Source organism: Festucalex cinctus, chromosome 1 (genome assembly GCF_051991245.1).
Source record: "Festucalex cinctus isolate MCC-2025b chromosome 1, RoL_Fcin_1.0, whole genome shotgun sequence".
NCBI classification, from domain to species: domain Eukaryota; kingdom Metazoa; phylum Chordata; class Actinopteri; order Syngnathiformes; family Syngnathidae; genus Festucalex; species Festucalex cinctus.
In genome coordinates this window covers 12,968,120-12,985,596 of record NC_135411.1, presented here as the reverse complement: position 1 = coordinate 12,985,596, position 17,477 = coordinate 12,968,120, and the positions used below count along the sequence as shown (strand labels likewise).

At 39.7% G+C, this 17,477-nt stretch overlaps 1 protein-coding gene across 2 annotated transcripts in view; it reads left to right on the top strand.

Moving 5' to 3' along the window:
• Positions 1 to 635: 635 nt before the first annotated feature.
• LOC144016422 (anoctamin-8-like) overlaps positions 636 to 17,477 on the top strand; it is a 22,111-nt gene continuing 5,269 nt past the window's right edge. The window contains exons 1-16 of one of the 2 annotated variants that reach the window (XM_077517576.1): positions 636 to 1,223; positions 3,019 to 3,129; positions 5,714 to 5,846; positions 6,546 to 6,684; positions 7,401 to 7,497; positions 7,607 to 7,723; positions 7,814 to 7,941; positions 11,563 to 11,724; positions 13,269 to 13,421; positions 13,596 to 13,722; positions 13,805 to 13,860; positions 13,942 to 14,016; positions 14,565 to 15,062; positions 15,743 to 15,919; positions 16,048 to 16,239; positions 16,344 to 16,475. In XM_077517576.1, coding sequence (XP_077373702.1) covers positions 1,064 to 1,223; positions 3,019 to 3,129; positions 5,714 to 5,846; positions 6,546 to 6,684; positions 7,401 to 7,497; positions 7,607 to 7,723; positions 7,814 to 7,941; positions 11,563 to 11,724; positions 13,269 to 13,421; positions 13,596 to 13,722; positions 13,805 to 13,860; positions 13,942 to 14,016; positions 14,565 to 15,062; positions 15,743 to 15,919; positions 16,048 to 16,239; positions 16,344 to 16,475 — 2,457 coding nt within the window. In that variant the 5' untranslated portion in view covers positions 636 to 1,063. The remainder of the gene's footprint in view (positions 1,224 to 3,018; positions 3,130 to 5,713; positions 5,847 to 6,545; positions 6,685 to 7,400; positions 7,498 to 7,606; positions 7,724 to 7,813; positions 7,942 to 11,562; positions 11,725 to 13,268; positions 13,422 to 13,595; positions 13,723 to 13,804; positions 13,861 to 13,941; positions 14,017 to 14,564; positions 15,063 to 15,742; positions 15,920 to 16,047; positions 16,240 to 16,343; positions 16,476 to 17,477) is intronic. The other variant, XM_077517567.1, reaches the window with a different exon arrangement.

The following is a 17,477-nucleotide window of genomic DNA, read 5'->3' as shown; positions in this document are numbered from 1 at the left end:
AATGAAAACCACAATTTTTGACGAAAAAGGCAATGACGAAATAAAGTGCTTAGTTAGATGAAACTGATGGTGCGCTATAATTGACTGCATAATTAATATAATCCTTTTATTTTTTTTAAATATATATCAAAAGTGCTGACTCCTAGTTAATTCTGAACAAAGCTGAGTGTGCACACTTGGGAAACCACATGATTTCAGTTGTTTAATTCCCCACTTGACCCCCCTCCCCTCCCCTCCTCCCATTGAGCTCTGCAAGTTACTCAACTCAAGTTTATTTATATAGCGCTTTCAAACAACCTGAGCTGTCACAGGTCATATCAAATGACGGATAACGTTTTGAAAAGGACATGAGTGATTTAATTGAAATTCCAATCATTTCATTTTTACTTTTAATCAATATAGGTTTTGTTTGTTTGTTTGTTTTAACTGTATCAAGAAATGAAATTTCATTTTAACCAACATGAAATGTGGACAATTTAAATGCACACTACACGTTTTCAACCATTTCATTCCAACCACTGCGCCACGTTCAACATGCTTTCACTTAGTCTAAAATGATTTGACTTCAAATGTATATTATGTTCATCCATTTCTGTCTGTGACTTATAGTGACAGGCTGAACTAAATATGTTCTTCCACTAGGTGGCAGCCATTACAATGTATCTGTCACATGTATTAACGCCGCTCTATCATTTATTAAACGCGTCGTCTGTGTGTTTTCAGAGGAATATTAATTTGTTGGAAGGCTTCTGTTTTAGTACTGAGCATTCTTGATTTTCATCATTTGCTCCCAGGAGGGTAAAGGCGGTGTTAACCCCTCCTCTGTCTGTCGTCACCAGCCAGTCACGATCGGGGCACCTTAACGTGTCATTTCCATGATCATGTTCACCCTCCTCCCCCTCGTCCGTATCACAAGGATTTCTACTTCGCATGCGATAGCCGTGCATTAAAAAAAAGTAGCCGTGTGTTGTACAAGCCGTGTGTGCACCCCCCAGCACCACCACAACCCCCCACCCCCACCCCCCACCCCTCCCTACCTGGATACATGTGAAGCTGAAGCAGCATGCATGCGACGGGCGGCGGAGAGGCTGACGGCGATGCTGCAGACAACCAGCACGGCGCAGCAGCGGAGAGGATGGAAAGGACGCCCGCGGGGGAGCCGCAGCGTCGGACCGACGACCAGCACCAGCCTGGGCCGTCTTCAGGAACATACGGCGTGCTCGGTAAGTACATAACAGTCACCATTAAAATCAGCCACGCGTGGTTTAAGTCAAGTGGAGATTAGTGAGAAGCTGGGTCATGCTTAAGGGGGCGAAAATGAGAAAGGGGTGGTTGGGTTAGCATTTATGATGATGATAGTGATACCGAATGACTCCCAGTGGAACTAGATGTGGTTTAATGAAATGGTGGTAGAGATGCTACATGGTGCACGTTCAGCTTCAAACGGGCCCATGCAGGTACACTGAGGGTGGTGGTCCACAGGTGCACCCGCCAGAAAATTAAAAATGGAAATGATTGTCATTGTAGTAGTACAACAAAATTGGGGCGCAGCAAATGATAAAACTGTACCAAGACAACACTAAAAGAGTGAGTAAACATTGCAAGCTGTGTATTCTAATTGAAAACATGAAGTGCTAATCCGAAAGTTAGCTAGCTAGAGTACCCCGTTTTATCTCGTAATAACAATGACAAAACCATTTTTAAAAACTAATAAAGTCAGTCAGTCATACTCACAAAAGATGCTGAAATATACCGGGCTCCAAATTAGTTTTACAAGTACAGTAAGCCCTAATTTGAACATTTCAGGGCACATATAGAACATTTTGGGTAGCACGTTGTAAACAATTTCCAAACGAGATATTCACTAGGGGGTGTGAATTGCCTCGTACCTGACGATTCGATCCGTATCACGATTCATAGGTCACGATTCGATTCGATACCGATTAATCCCGATATGAATTTACAAGTCGATTGTTGCGATTTTTTTTTACTCAAATTTCGAAAACACCATTCAGTAAACTTGTACATGCACACTGTAAGATTTGTATGAAAATTTATTATTTATTGATCTGAAACTTCAGTCTTAGAACTGTGAGCCACTGCATTTAACAAAGAGGTTGTAACATTTTTCATGTTAGAACAGCATTGAAATAAAATATTAAGGCTTAATGTTCCATTAATATAACATTCGTCCATGCTTAAACTGTGAAATTTAGACGTTTTGTTGAATATTTTTCCATCAAAAACGGATGTTAAAAAAAATCGATTCGGCTGCCTATTGAATCGATTCGAGAATTGCGTGCTGTAGTATCGCGACATATTGCCGAATCGATTTTTTTTAACACCCCTAATATTCACACATTTTCACTACTGATATATGGGCTGAAGAGTGGCACAGAAGTTTGTCAGCAACCAAAAAATGTTCAAGATTAGTAATTACAAATTGACAAGACTGTTTACTTCCATTGTCTCAAATTTTAGGAGCAAAATGCCACCATTTAGTGGCAGTCTGGAGCCCTGAGGCAGATCAGGCAGACGTGTTTAGCTACTCAAACTTTGCTTGCTCTGACCAACCAATCAGAAGGTGGAAAATGTGAAGGTTGTTCAGAGCCATTGAAATAAATTTGAAATCTAATTGGTTAAACAAACATAGCAAGTTAAACAAGACTCCAGTTGGCTGATTCAACATTTTCAAATGACCATGACACACAATATTTCGCAAGGACATTGTTTTTTTTTTTGTTTTGTTTTTTTTTTTTTTTTTTTTGTTTTTTTTTTTTTTTTGTTTTTTTAATTGGTACTGTGACAGTAAGTTAAACATGACATGGACAATTTTGCTATTGGCTAATGAAATATTGAAATTTTGGCTATAAATATGTGTCAGTGCTTCTGATAGAATAGTGAATGAATAATGAATACATGAAAGATTTTTTTTTTCATGCTAACTTGAAATGGATGTTTTAATGTGCACCTTTGTAAATAATGCAACTTTACAACTTACTATTATGCCTTCTATAGATAAATTGTTTGGAAAGAGGCTCCTGCAGGCCAGACACTACATATTGTCCAGGAAGTCCTGGCTGAAGATGGTTCCCACGGAAAACTGTGACATCCTGATGACATTCCCAGGTACTGTACAGCATCTAGACCAGTGGTCTGTTTTATTGAGACATTTATTTTACATCCATCCGTGATCTGAAAGTAAACAGTGAAAATTAAACGTAAAAAAATAATTATTTAACTGGGTCTGGTCACAAAACTATCTGCAACTGTAGGCACTGTAATATGCACAGAACTGTTCCAATTGCTTAAAGGGGGGAAATTGAGTTTTTAATTATTTGTGGACAACATTTGTTTGAAAAGGAAAGAAAGACATATATATTATGTAAACAATTGTACATACACAACAAAATAAAATCATTTTTAAGCTATGACAGTATATCAGTATTCAATTTCAAAACACAATTCTGCTTGAAAAGGGTATAGGAAGCAGTAAAACGACTTATCTAGTCCCATTTATTATTCCTTCTCAAAATGTACCACTTAAATTCGCCCTGAAACCCTTTTCAGTATACAGGAAATAATTTAGATTGCAAATACAGTAACAGCAAAATCATAAATAATAAGCAAAATCAGGCAAATAACAAAACACAAAATGTAAGCAAAACTAAAGAAAGTGACATTGCTGGATAAAAAAAACCACTCATGATGTTGATTTTCTATTCTTTTTCTGTTCTGTATTTGTTTAATATTTCATTTCCGTTTCAAAGATGTATTTAAACCTACCTATTGTTTTACATGATTTCAGTTCATCACTGCAGCTGTTCCATAGTGTAATTCATTTCATTGAGACGTGTGATGCTTCATATTAGTTCTGTTTTTTGTTTTTTTGTTTTTTTTTAAACATAAAAATTCCTCTGAGATGTTTGCTTTCTCTCAGTTGGAAAAAAAAATCTTTGGATGCTATTTGGTAACTGCTGATTTTTAACTTTATATATAACCTGGATGATTTTATAGTTACCCAGATCCATAAATTTTAGTGTATTAAATTTGTATCCCATAAGTTCATTAAGTTGGGTCTCTGGAGTCCTTGCCCACCCATCAAATGTGATCACACAACCTAGTTAATCGTTTGTGAGCACAGCCATGTTATTCAGGCACCTCGGAACTGGTTTGTTCGTAAAACGAACCCTAATCGTTCCCCTTGAAAACCAAGCAACAGGAGAGAGTCTCCGCCAGACAGTTAATAAATGTCCTTCTATTGTAATGTTGCAAAGTAGCTTGATTTATTCAACCTTGTCTACCACATCCTGAAAAGGTTTTCGGCATTAGCTCACACTCGACATCCAAAATTCAAAGGCGTATACGTGTCTGGGATACAAAACTTGACTCGATCTGCAACTGGTATCCGCAGACCTCTCGAAGTCTTTTCAATGTTATACTAAATCCATCTAGCAAGTTATAAATTGCATGCCACCTGGAGCTGCTGAATCATGCTCAAAAGCAACTGCAACAATGTCAAGATGTATTTTCATCAGACTGAATTTCAAGAGCATCGGAGTAAGCAATTCATCCTCACAGGTTCTCCGTTCAAATCTGCGTATTCTTGCATGTGCGCCTTCTGGATACTTTAGTTTCCTAATGCAGTCCAAAATCATGGATGTTTCCCTTAACTCATTCCTTCCAGGCCATTTTCACTGTAGCTCCCGGCTGTTTCACTGGATTTTGACTGATTTTGCAAGGCCCACGGAATATTGTGTTCTCTTGCTATAAAAACATGGAACCTACCAAAAGAAAGATTTGAGTCTCTTATTTCATTAGGGAAAAAAAGTATATTTCTATCTGTTTCCGTTTTGCAGCAATTATCATTAGAATATAGCTAAGTTTCATCAGCAAATCTGTTTATAACTGGATGAAAACAGCTTGTTACAACATGGCCCTGGTTGATCTCTTATACTCTGCTGCCACCTGTTGGCCGTTTTTGTAATAACTACCATTGTTTCAACCGGTCTCTTCAGTTCAGAGGCTGCATCAAAGCCTTCTGTCTACTCTAGCATTAAAAAATATAGCTATATATATAAGAAATGTATAAACACGTCTTTGGGACACTGGTAATATTTAAAATAGAACGTATTTATACGTTTTTGGGAGGAAATGAGTTAATAGCAGACTTGATTCCATATGTGTAAATAGTGTTTCAAGTAGTCTCTATATCAGCCCATGTAATTGTCGGGCTTGTATCAGATGGGAACTACTCAAGCTTCCATGTGATCTTGAACAGGAAAAGCGGTAGAAAATGGATGCCTTGACAATAAAACAACTCAATCAAAATGGACTACACCCTCGATTGACCACCTGCGCTATTGTGAATGGATATTTGGAACCAAGCCCAGAACAACAATATGAATGTCAGCTATGTAAAGACAGCCTGTGTATATTTAACATGCAAACAAATATGCACACAACGGATGAAGTCACGCTATACTTTGATTGTATTAATAACAGGGAGCATACACGTCCTCCCAGCAGAAAGACCTGCAAGAATGATCACAATCACAAATAGAACAGCAGCAAGGAAAGTTTTGTCCCTCTTAAAACTAATATGCCAAATATTACTAATCGTGGTTCACTGTGGCTGATACAAACTCCACTTTATTTTATATGAAACAATGACATTCAATAAATGCTCTCTCTTATGATTTGCTCTCTCTAGATTCAATAGACGACCACACTCTGCTGTGGCTCCTGAATCAGATCCGGGTCGGAATCCCACAAGTCAGTATTCAAGTGCGGCAGCATAAACATACCCAAGCTTATGCCTTCTTCATCACCACCACGTTTGAGAAGTAAGACAAGAATACTGCATTTGTATTGCTCATTTTATGTTGGGTGGAAGTACAAGATGTATTAATAGAAAACGTCTTACTAACTTATCACTAAGTGGTGTTAATGCCTTGTTTTTAAAGTTATTCTGATGTTCTAAGATGTTGTTTGCAAGACAGGGTTACGCAAGACAATTCGTTTAAATTGTTGGACATTTAAAAAAAAAAAAGTGAAGACCTACAGTGGATATAAAATCTACACACCCCTATTAAAATCCAAATTTTTGAAATATGAAAAGAATGTGACCAAGATAAATCATTTCAAAATCCACTATTAACGTGATCTGTAAGCTGTTAAAAAAAAATAAAAATAAATCAAAGTGGAAATACAAATAAACAATTGAGGTTATGTGGTTTCACAAACTCATTTTATAAATGGAAAAAAAGCTTCATTTGTTATCGTAAAATTATTATTATAATTTTTTTAAATGAATAAATAAACATAAAAAATCTTGAAAAATAATTTATATGATACTCATGGTAGGATTATGAAGGGGGTCGTTTGAAAATTTTGACCCAAAAAGTTTGAGAACTTTTTTTTTTTTTTTTTTTTTTTTTTCTGCATGCTCTCGATGAACCCCAAAACAGAAACAGTCTAGCTCCTGTGTAGTGCTATTTTTTTTCCCCACATCCGGTTTAATCCTGTTGCACTTTTGTCCTCAGTTTACTGCGGGGAGCGGAACAGATGAGCATGCACAAGGCCGTCAAACCGCAGTTTGGCGGCGGGATGCGACGCTTCTCTTGCGAAGAGGACAACATCTATGAGAACATAGAGAGCGAGCTCTGCTTTTTTACATCGCAGGTTGGATTTGGGTTTGATTCTAGTATTGAACAAAAATAGAGAAACGTCACAGTCATTTTTTTCCTTTTCAGGTCATTATGCCATCTTTTTAAAAAGTGAAGTATGTTATTTACCATATCTGTCACGTGAGGAAAACACTAAAAATGTGTTGTGAAATTTTCTTTTAAACATTTCTTGACCATAATATGTTATATGTGACCTCACTATTCTAAACATGACATTATGATTAATAATACATTTGTGGAATATGAGTTATGAAACAAAATCCAGCCATTTTTATCTATCTCAGAGGGCGGTTTTGCCATGTGCTGTCGACTGAAGATGACATCACAGTTGCTCATGAGGCGGCCATTTTGCCACTTGCTGTCGACTGAGATGACAGAGTTGCTCAGGGTTGAGGAAATGACCAATCACAGCTCACCTGTTTTCTGAAGCTGCGCTGTGATTGGTTGTTGCCTGAGCCCTGAGCAACTGTGATGTCATCTTCAGTCGACAGCGAGTGGCAAAATGGCCGCCCTCTGAGATGAATAAAAACAACTGGATTTTGCTGTTTAACTCATATTCCACTAACGCAATATTAAGCAGAATACCATATTTAGACTAGTGGGGCTGCATAGAACTTAATATTGCCAAAAAAATTGGGCTGAGTTCCTCTTTAAAAAAACAAAAAACAAACAGAAAACCTCAACCTTGTTATCCTTGACTTTTGTTTTTAGGAGCGTCAGAGCATCATCAAGTACTGGCTCGACAATCTGCGAGCCAAGCAGGGGGAAGTGCTTCACAACATTCACTTTCTGGAGGGACAACCCATCAGTAAGCTTATTTACGAGTGTCACTTTTTCCATTTCACTTTTCATCCTTAAACTGTATTCTACTGTACTTTTTTTCAAATGTTGGCACCATGTATAACATTTTGGTCTAGTTCCAGAGCTGGTGGCCCGTGGCGTGATCCATCAGATGTTTCCTCTCCACGAGCAGAGGATCCTAAATCAGCTGATGACGTCATGGGTCCAGGCTGTTTGTGAAAGACAGCCTCTGGGTAAGTAACTGTAAATGACCATTTTTTTGATACATTCTTAATAGGTATATTTGCTTTGCCGCTGTAAGTATGCTTTCCTCCATGCTGCAGATGATATCTGCGACTATTTTGGAGTGAAGATCAGCATGTATTTCGCCTGGCTTGGTTTCTACACCAACTCTATGCTTTACCCTGCCGTCATTGGCTTTCTCTTGTGGATACTTGCAGAAGCCGATCAGGTATCTTAAAGCATGTGATGTAGCATGTGGTTTTCACAGGGACCTTTCAGAAAGAAGGCTTGGTTCGGAATGCATGTTTGGGCTCTTTCTGTGTGGAGTTTTTGTTCTCCCTGTGATTGCGTGGTGGGTTTTCTCCAGATTCTACAGCTTCCCCCAACAGTCTAAATTCGAGTGATACACCGATGTTTTTTTTTCTCCCCCCCAGGGCCGATACCGATATTATTAGGCAAGGAGGCTGATAACTAGCGGTGTACGATACTGCAAATTTTGGTATTGATCCGATACCAAGTAAATACAGGCCCATCACCGCTGATATCGATACTTTTTGAAAATTATGGCATATAATTATTTTTTTAAATTAAGGTAGCTGTATCAATTTAATTCACAAATTTCAACCTTTAAGTGTTTGTGTGTTGTTTCCTTTTTTAACAAAGGACGAAATTAGGATAAAATTTATTGATTATATAGAAAATACTTCATCAATGTCCCCCCCCCCAGACACATTCCAACCATAGCAAAATATTTTTTTGAACGTGTAACAACAAACATAAAACAACATGCCCAAAAAAATATTTTTCAAGTATAATACTGTATGTGTTCATGCAATATACAGTACTACAAACATTAGTGCATAAACAAGCTAAACTGAAACTAAACTACTAGCCCGATATTGTAGTGCCAGTATCAATCTGATATCGACACTGACTTGGTATCGATAATATCAATATTTGGATCGATCCACCTACCACTACCGATAACCGATATTTGGAGCCAATATTCTTTTGCAGTAAAATAAAAAATATTAACATTAAAAAAAAGAAAATAAATTAAGCATGTTTGTTTAAAAAAAACTTTTCAAATTTTCATCATGTTTATTAAAGTTTTTCTTATAATTTAATCATAGAGCAAATAACTTTGTTTTAAAATTGTAACAAAAAGTAAATACTTTTCTATAGTAAAGTTTTTCAGAATTTTTACATAACTGAAAGTTTAAACTTTCACTTATTTTAATTTAACAAAAGCAAAAAGCAACATCTCTTATAAAGTTAAATGAAATTGTAAATAAATACATACATAAAAAGTTCCATGAAATGAACCCATCCATCCATCCATCTTCTTCCGCTTATCCGGGGTCGGGTCGCGGGGGCAGCAGCTTCAGGAGGGAAACCCAGACTTCCCTCTCCCCAGCCACTTCAACCAGCTCCTCCGGTGGGATCCCAAGGCGTTCCCAGGCCAGCCGAGAGACATAGTCTCTCCAGCGTGTCCTGGGTCGTCCCCGGGGCCTCCCACCGGTGGGACATGCCCGGAACACCTCCCCAGGGAGGCGTCCAGGAGGCATCCGAACCAGATGCCCGAGCCACCTCAGCTGGCTCCTCTCAACGCGGAGGAGCAGCGGCTCGACTCTGAGTCCCTCCCGGATGACCGAGCTTCTCACCCTATCTCTAAGGGAGAGCCCGGACACCCTGCGGAGGAAGCTCATTTCGGCCGCTTGTATCCGGGATCTCGTTCTTTCGGTCACGACCCACAGCTCGTGACCATAGGTGAGGGTTGGAACGTAGATCGACCGGTAAATCGAGAGCTTTGCCTTTTGGCTCAGCTCTTTCTTCACCACGACGGACCGATACAGAGTCCGCATCACTGCAGACGCTGCACCGATCCGCCTGTCGATCTCCCGCTCCATCCTACCCTCACTCGTGAACAAGACCCCAAGATACTTGAACTCCTCCACTTGGGGCAGGATCTCATCCCCGACCTGAAGACGACACTCCACCCTTTTCCGACTGAGGACCATGGTCTCGGATTTGGAGGTGCTGATCCTCATCCCAGCCGCTTCACACTCGGCTGCGAACCGCTCCAGTGAGAGCTGAAGGTCCCGGCCTGATGAAGCCAACAGCACCACATCATCTGCAAAGAGCAGAGATGCAATGCTGAGGCCACCAAACCGGAACCCCTCCACCCCTCGGCTGCGCCTAGAAATTCTGTCCATAAAAGTTATGAACAGAATCGGTGACAAAGGGCAACCTTGGCGGAGTCCAACCCTCACCGGAAACGAATCCGACTTACTGCCGGCAATGCGGACCAAACTCTGGCAACGGTCGTACAGGGACCGAACAGCCCGTAACAAGGGGCCCGGCACCCCGTACTCCCGAAGCACCCCCCACAGAACTCCCCGAGGGACACGGTCGAACGCCTTCTCCAGATCCACAAAACACATGTGGACTGGTTGAGCGAACTCCCACGCACCCTCGAGGATCCTGCGGAGGGTGTAGAGCTGGTCCACTGTTCCACGGCCAGGACGAAAACCACACTGCTCCTCCTGGATCCGAGATTCGACCTCCCGACGGACCCTCCTCTCCAGCACCCCTGAATAGACCTTACCAGGGAGGGTGAGGAGTGTGATCCCTCTGTAGTTGGAACACACCCTCCGGTCCCCCTTCTTAAAAAGGGGGACCACCACCCCGGTCTGCCAATCCAGAGGCACTGTCCCCGATGTCCACGCGATGTTGTAGAGGCGTGCCAACCACGACAGCCCCACAACATCCAGAGTCTTTAGGAACTCCGGGCGGATCTCATCCACCCCCGGGGCCCTGCCACCGAGGAGCTTTCCAACCACCTCAGTGACTTCGACCCCAGAGATAGGAGAGCCCACCCCAGAGTCCCCAGACTCTGCTTCCTCAAAAGGAGACGTGTTGGTGGAATTGAGGAGGTCTTCGAAGTATTCCCCCCACCGCTTCACGACGTCCCGAGTCGAGGTCAGCAGCACCCCATCGCCACTATACACAGTGTTAATGGTGCACTGCTTTCCTCTCCTGAGACGCCGGATGGTGGACCAGAATTTCCTCGAAGCCGTCCGGAAGTCGTTTTCCATGGCCTCACCGAACTCCTCCCATGTCCGATTTTTTGCCTCAGCAACCGCCGAAGCCGCGTTCCGCTTGGCCATCCGGTACCTGTCAGCTGCCTCCGGAGTCCGACAGGCCAAAAAGGCCCGATAGGACTCCTTCTTCAGCTTGACGGCATCCCTTACCGCTGGTGTCCACCAGCGGGTTCGAAGATTGCCGCCGCGACAGGCACCGACCACCTTACGGCCACAGCTCCGATCGGCCGCCTCAACAATGGAGGCGCGGAACATGGTCCATTCGGACTCAATGTCCCCCACCTCCCCCGAGACAAGGGAGAAGCTCTGCCGGAGGTGGGCATTGAAACTCTTTCTGACAGGAAATGAACCCATTTTTAAATTGATCTGTTAAGCTGGTATCTCTTTGAGAGACGAATGCTTGCGAACATAGCAAATTTTGGGTTCTCGTCAGAGTTCATAAAAGGTTTCAAACAGTGAAAAATTGTCTGAACATGTTCAAAATTTCTTTCTGTGGACTCCTTTGCAACATTTTACGAGCCCTGAAGAAAACACAAAATTCGCTAAGTTCGCAAACATTAGCTGCTTGCGACTGTTTTAGTGCTTATTTATGTTTGACTCTCAGGTTTCATGTTGTTTTTATTTCAACTATCAATCTATTATGTTTTATGTTGACTGTACATATTTGTATTCAGCTGCTGTTGTTTTTAAAGTGCTTTATAAACATTTAAGGAGAGTACCCGTGCATTTGTCTCTGTTTTGTTTAGACCAGTCAGGATATTTGCTGTGTGGTGTTTGCACTCTTCAATGTTGTGTGGGCAACCTTGTTTTTGGAGCGCTGGAAGAGGCGAGAAGCCGAGCTGGCCTACAGGTGGGGCACCCTTGACACCCCTGCAGAGTCCTTGGAGGAGCCAAGACCACAATTCAGGGTAAGAATCACTCTTCAATCCAGGAGACTGCACCGCAATGTTTTGTTTGTTTGTTTGTTTTTCTATTCATTTGTGAAAGTGCCTGTCAACAGTGTGTTATGAATCTTTCGATAAATGCTTTTAGCTCAAGTGATGATTTGAGGTAATGCAGTGTAGCCATTAGTCTGTGTGCATGATTGACTGCCATTAAAAGATTAGAGCTGGTGGATTCATGAATCAACAGGGTTAATGATTGGATTCTTTGGACTGAATCAGGAATCACAAGTCCAAAATGATTCCCAGTGTGGGTTGTGCGGCCTCCTTCTCTCATTAAATTTTTTTTTTTTTTTTAAATCAACGGATTAAATGTTCAAACTGTACATGTTATAGTGCCATAAAACTAGTACAGTGTATTTGTTAAATACATTACAGTTCAATTCAATTCAAATTTATTTCACTCTTTAAAATAAAAGACAATTGACAGATAGATATTAAATTGAACATACAGGTTACTGTTTTTTTTGTTTTGTTTTTTTGTTTGTTTGTTTTTTTTACAAAATTGAGTATTTTTAACTGGTTGAGAATTATTTCATCATTAAACGTAGTTACATGTTTTACAAACACATTTAGTTTCATTTTATTTAGTTTACCTACAAATGAATGAGACCGTTTTAGCACAGCACATAGCATACTGTAAATGTTTGTTCACCATGACAGTAATTCATCGTTTACTGTAGTTTAGCATCATTAGCACCCTTAATATTCGTGAGGAATTCCGATTACAGTGCAGTACGAAAGAGTACATGACCAACAAAGACTTACATTTGAGGTGCATATACCACGTATAATATCCACTGGAACTTAAAATGAACAATGACACTGACACGGCAGGAAATGTGCATTCTCACGATTTCATCAGATTCCTTCATGTTTCATTGTAATTCCATACAAAAGAAATACAATGCTGCCATCTGCTGGCCATTGTTAGTGGGAGTTTTTGATTCCACAACCCGTTGACCAGGCAGCGCTGCACTTAAGACGTTGTACTGCCCACTGATTTAAAAAAAACAACAACAACAAAAAAGTGTAGTTGACGTCATTTAATGTTTATGGCGGCATACATCGTGATTTTACTAAGCGTTATTAAACGTTTTTGGCGCACAAAGAGTTAATATGTTTTCATACGAAAATTCAGATGCAACTTAAATGACATGGAAAATGCATTATGGTTCATTTTTCACCTTTGTTGCACATTTGAAGTGATACAAATAAACGTCTTTTCTTTTTTTTTTTAATTAAGGATGTATATGATCAAAAATAAGTTAATTGAGGAATTCCTTGAATACTCAAAATATGAAATAAATTTATTCCAAAGCTATCACAAGTAACACCCATGGACCCAAGTTGTGCATTGATGTACTTTGTTCAATTAAAAAGTAACTACAAAACAGAATTTAACTACATTTTAAGCACCTTTTTAAACATTTGTAATCCGCCTTTTATTAGTTGAAGGTGTTTCATCATTAAAATGAATTTCTTTGTTGTTTTTAATGTTTTACTCGCAGGGTGTAAAACGCTGTAGTCCCATAACAGGCTGTGAAGAGTTCTACTATCCTCCATGGAAGAGGGCGATGTTCAGATGGTTGGTCAGCCTCCCCATCTGCCTCCTCTGTCTCTGTTTTGTCTTCCTCATCATGCTCCTCTGTCTGGAACTGCAGGTGTGTGCATTTGTAGCGTCGAGTTGATCTGGGCAAGGATCACTTGTTCCCTCCCAGGTTAAACAACACATTCAACTAATTCATTCATTCGAAGAGCCGCGGGGATTGAATGTGCAAATATAAATGAATAGCAGCTTTGAAATGCAGTATGGATCATACTAACTGACCTTCCAGGAAGTGGTTATGGAGATTCAGGAGCTACCTGGCATCACGAGATTTATTCCCAAGATCCTCCTGGCGATCACTGTCACCATATGTGATGAGGTTTATAAGAAGATTGCCTATTGGCTCAATGACATGGGTAAGCAACAGAAGTTAATCACCTTTTTTTTTAACATTAAAATATTGACGCATGATTTGCTTGATTGTGGTTATTTTTCCAGAAAATTATAGACTTCAGAGTGCCTACGACAATAATCTCATAATCAAGATGGTTTTCGTAAGTCAAACTCCATTCCCTCTGAGTTGTATCACAATATTCATGCAACTGACTTTTGTGATGCTCTCTGTTGTTGGACAGTTTGAATTCATCAATTCTTACCTAAGTCTTTTCTACATTGGATTCTACCTCAAGGATATGGAGCGACTCAAGGAGGTGAGACATGAATGCTATCATGCTGAATCAAAACCAACTCATACACATGAATTATTCATTGGAAAAAGAAAATGTAATCTACACATTATATGCTAGGATTTTTTTAAAATTCTATTTATTTATTTATTTTTAAGATTAAGCACATATAAATGCAGTGTTTATATATGTATGTATATATGTGCGTGTGTGTGTGTGTGTATATATATATATATATATATATATATATATATATATATATATATATATATATATATATAAAGATTTTTATATTAGATTAGATGCCCATTGATTAAAAAAAACAAAAAAAAATTAATTGACGTCAATTAACGTTTATGGCAGCATTTGTTAGAATTTTAGCATACGTCATTAAACGTTTTTGGCAGTAAAACTGCACTTTTTTTTTTTTTTTTTTTTAAAACAAGATCCTGAGCAGCTATATTAGAATATTTGTGAGCTTTTTGATATACCACCAAACTCCTCACAATATCATATTTATCGTATCGTGACGTTTGAATATCGTTCCATCCCTCTTTCACGTTTCTTGACAGATGCTCGCAACGCTACTGATTTTCCGTCAGTTTCTCCAGAACATTAAAGAGGTCCTCCAGCCTTATCTCTATGAACAAAACAAGCTGGGTGTCTTCACCCCCAAGGTGTTGTGGGAGCTTCTACAAGCCATCATGCTCAAGTACGGCCGCCTGGCTCTGGGAAAGGCGCAAGCCTCAATGACAGCTTACTCCTTCCTGGGGCCCAAAGGGCTCCCAGCCAGCGACAGCGCGGGCGTGGACCCTCAGCCGAAGACGAGAGGGGATTTGAAAGCTGGATTCAGGCTGTCGGAGGAAGAGTGGGATATGAACGACAGCGCCCTGAAGCAACGAAAAGTCAGCTTCACCGAGAAGGTGGACTACCAGGACGTTGCGGTGGAAGCGCAGACGGCGGATGAAAACATCCCGGAGGACAGTCCTACTCTGGTCGAGGACGGAATGGATCCGTCCAGTATTTTTGACAGTTGCGACGAAGATAGCGACCTGGAATTGCCAGCTCAGGTATGCTTGCAGTTGCAGTATGCCAGGATTTCATTTCCACTTTGCTTCCAAATAGTCAAACGCTGCTATTAAAAGGGATACTTCACTTATTTAGCCCATTATAGCAATAAAAAGTTAATATTTTGTCTAATTAATTTGATACTTTCATTATTTTTCACATACAATTAGTACCTTTAAAAACACATTGTTTTCCAAAGTAAAGGCAAATGTCAAAATATATCGGCCTTCTTTCATGAAGACGACAAAAATCAGTCTGTAATAATTACTGTGTAAGCTGAAATCAAAGCTATTGTACAATTTGAAGTTAATCAATGGCTCCAAATAATTACTCAATTATTAAAATATTTGTCGATTAATTTGATAATCGATTACTTGTCTATTAATCGATTCATTTTGACAGCTCTAACGCCGACCCAACAGACAAAGACTCAGTCGAGATGTAACACGTCAACAATACTTCCTTGACACCAATTACTGCTTTCCTATTAGCTCAGCGCCATTATTTGGCATCTTTGGCCAAATACAGTATATGAGTTTTTCAGTAAATAAGCTTATTTTAAGTACTTTTATGATAGCTTCCTCCAAGAGTACCCGAGTTTTAGCAGAATCAACTTTATTGGTCAGAGTTATACTGATCAAAAGGGAAGTGTGCAATTTATGCAAATGATTTTGATTGACAGGACTCCAAAGAGAATCCCCCCATACCTTCTTCAAGAGAATCAAACGGTCTCCGTCAGAGAAAAAAAACAGTGGACGAGGCCAGGGAGGACAAGAAGTCCTGGATTGATCCACCAGAAGAACCCCAAACCGTCACTCTCGCGCAGGCTGAGATTGAAAGCTGTATGCAGACGTATGAGGTGGGTCGCCCAGGAAAGTCACAGGAAAGCTGCTTAGTCCATTCATGTATCAAACACGTGTTGTGAATTTTAGCATGCAGCACGTTGTGCAAAAAAAGTACGCAAACCCTGAACATTACGCAATGCAGGATACGCTTCAGGACTACCAGGAGATGTTCATTCAGTTTGGCTACGTGGTGCTCTTCTCCTCGGCGTTTCCTCTGGCGGCCATGTGCGCGCTCATCAACAATATCATCGAGATCCGTAGTGATGCCCTCAAGCTGTGTACGGGCCTGCAGAGGCCATTTGGCCAAAGGGTGGAGAACATTGGCCAATGGCAGGTCAGTGCGTCGGCCCAAAAACGCCTTCAGGGCGGCTTACTCGTCATATTGCCGTCTATGATAGCCTGTGAGAGAAAAGTTTGTATTTGTCTGTGTACCCCTAGACAGCAATGGAGGCCATGGGCTTGATAGCCATTCTTGTTAACTGTTACCTAATTGGTCAGTGTGGTCAGCTGCAGCGTCTTTTCCCCTGGTTGAGTCCCGAGATGACCGTCGTCTCCATTGTTTTGCTGGAGGTAAGTCTGTAATGATGAGAAATATCATAACTTGATTTGTTATAGTGCCTTTCAAGGACGCTTAAGAAGAAAACCTTCTCTTTTTTTTCATTAAAAGGATTACATTAAATTAATCAGAAATTAAATTTAGAATGTTACTCTGTTGCTCCCAAAAACGTATAAATACGTTCTACAGTATCTTAAATGATTGCATCCAAACTACGGCCCAGCGGCCATTTGTGGCCCACCATCCATTTTTAGGTGGCCCGCGGCATATACTAAAAATGATACCTGCTACTAATAAATTTCTTTTCAATAATGTAGAGCTTTTCTAATGTGAAAAAATTAACTATGTAAAAATAAAAATTTCTCTTCATAACATTATGGTGAATAAAGATGATTTTCACCAAAAAAAAAACGTTTTTCTCCACATTCTGCTATCTGTCAAGGTTGAAATTGTGAAGGAAGCGATTCAGTGCATGGGCTGATATGTATGGAGGACCAAAACTGCCAAAATTCAAAATAAATAAATGACTAAAAGTGAAAATAAAAATTGATGGAGAAAATATAATTTGAAAATTAGATCCAAAAAATAAATATAAATGGTAATAAAAAGAGCAATATATATATATATATATATATGTATATATATATATATATATATATATATATATATATATATATATATATATATATATATATATATATATATATATATATATACACACACACACACACACATTTGTATTTAATTTTTGAATTATATTTTTTTTTATCCGTTTTTATTTTTAATTTTAGTCATTTATTTATTTATTTATTTATTTATTGATTTATGTAGTTGTTTATTTATTAATTTAGTCCTTTATTTATTTAGTCATTTATCTAGTCATTTATTTCTTTTGAATTTTGGCAGTTTTGGGCCGTACTGCCAAGTCGAAATGTTATTCAAATGAGGGGGCGGTCCTAAGCGTGTCTTGGGTTGGACTACGCCGTTGCATGCTGCCTGTGATTGGTCGAGTGAGC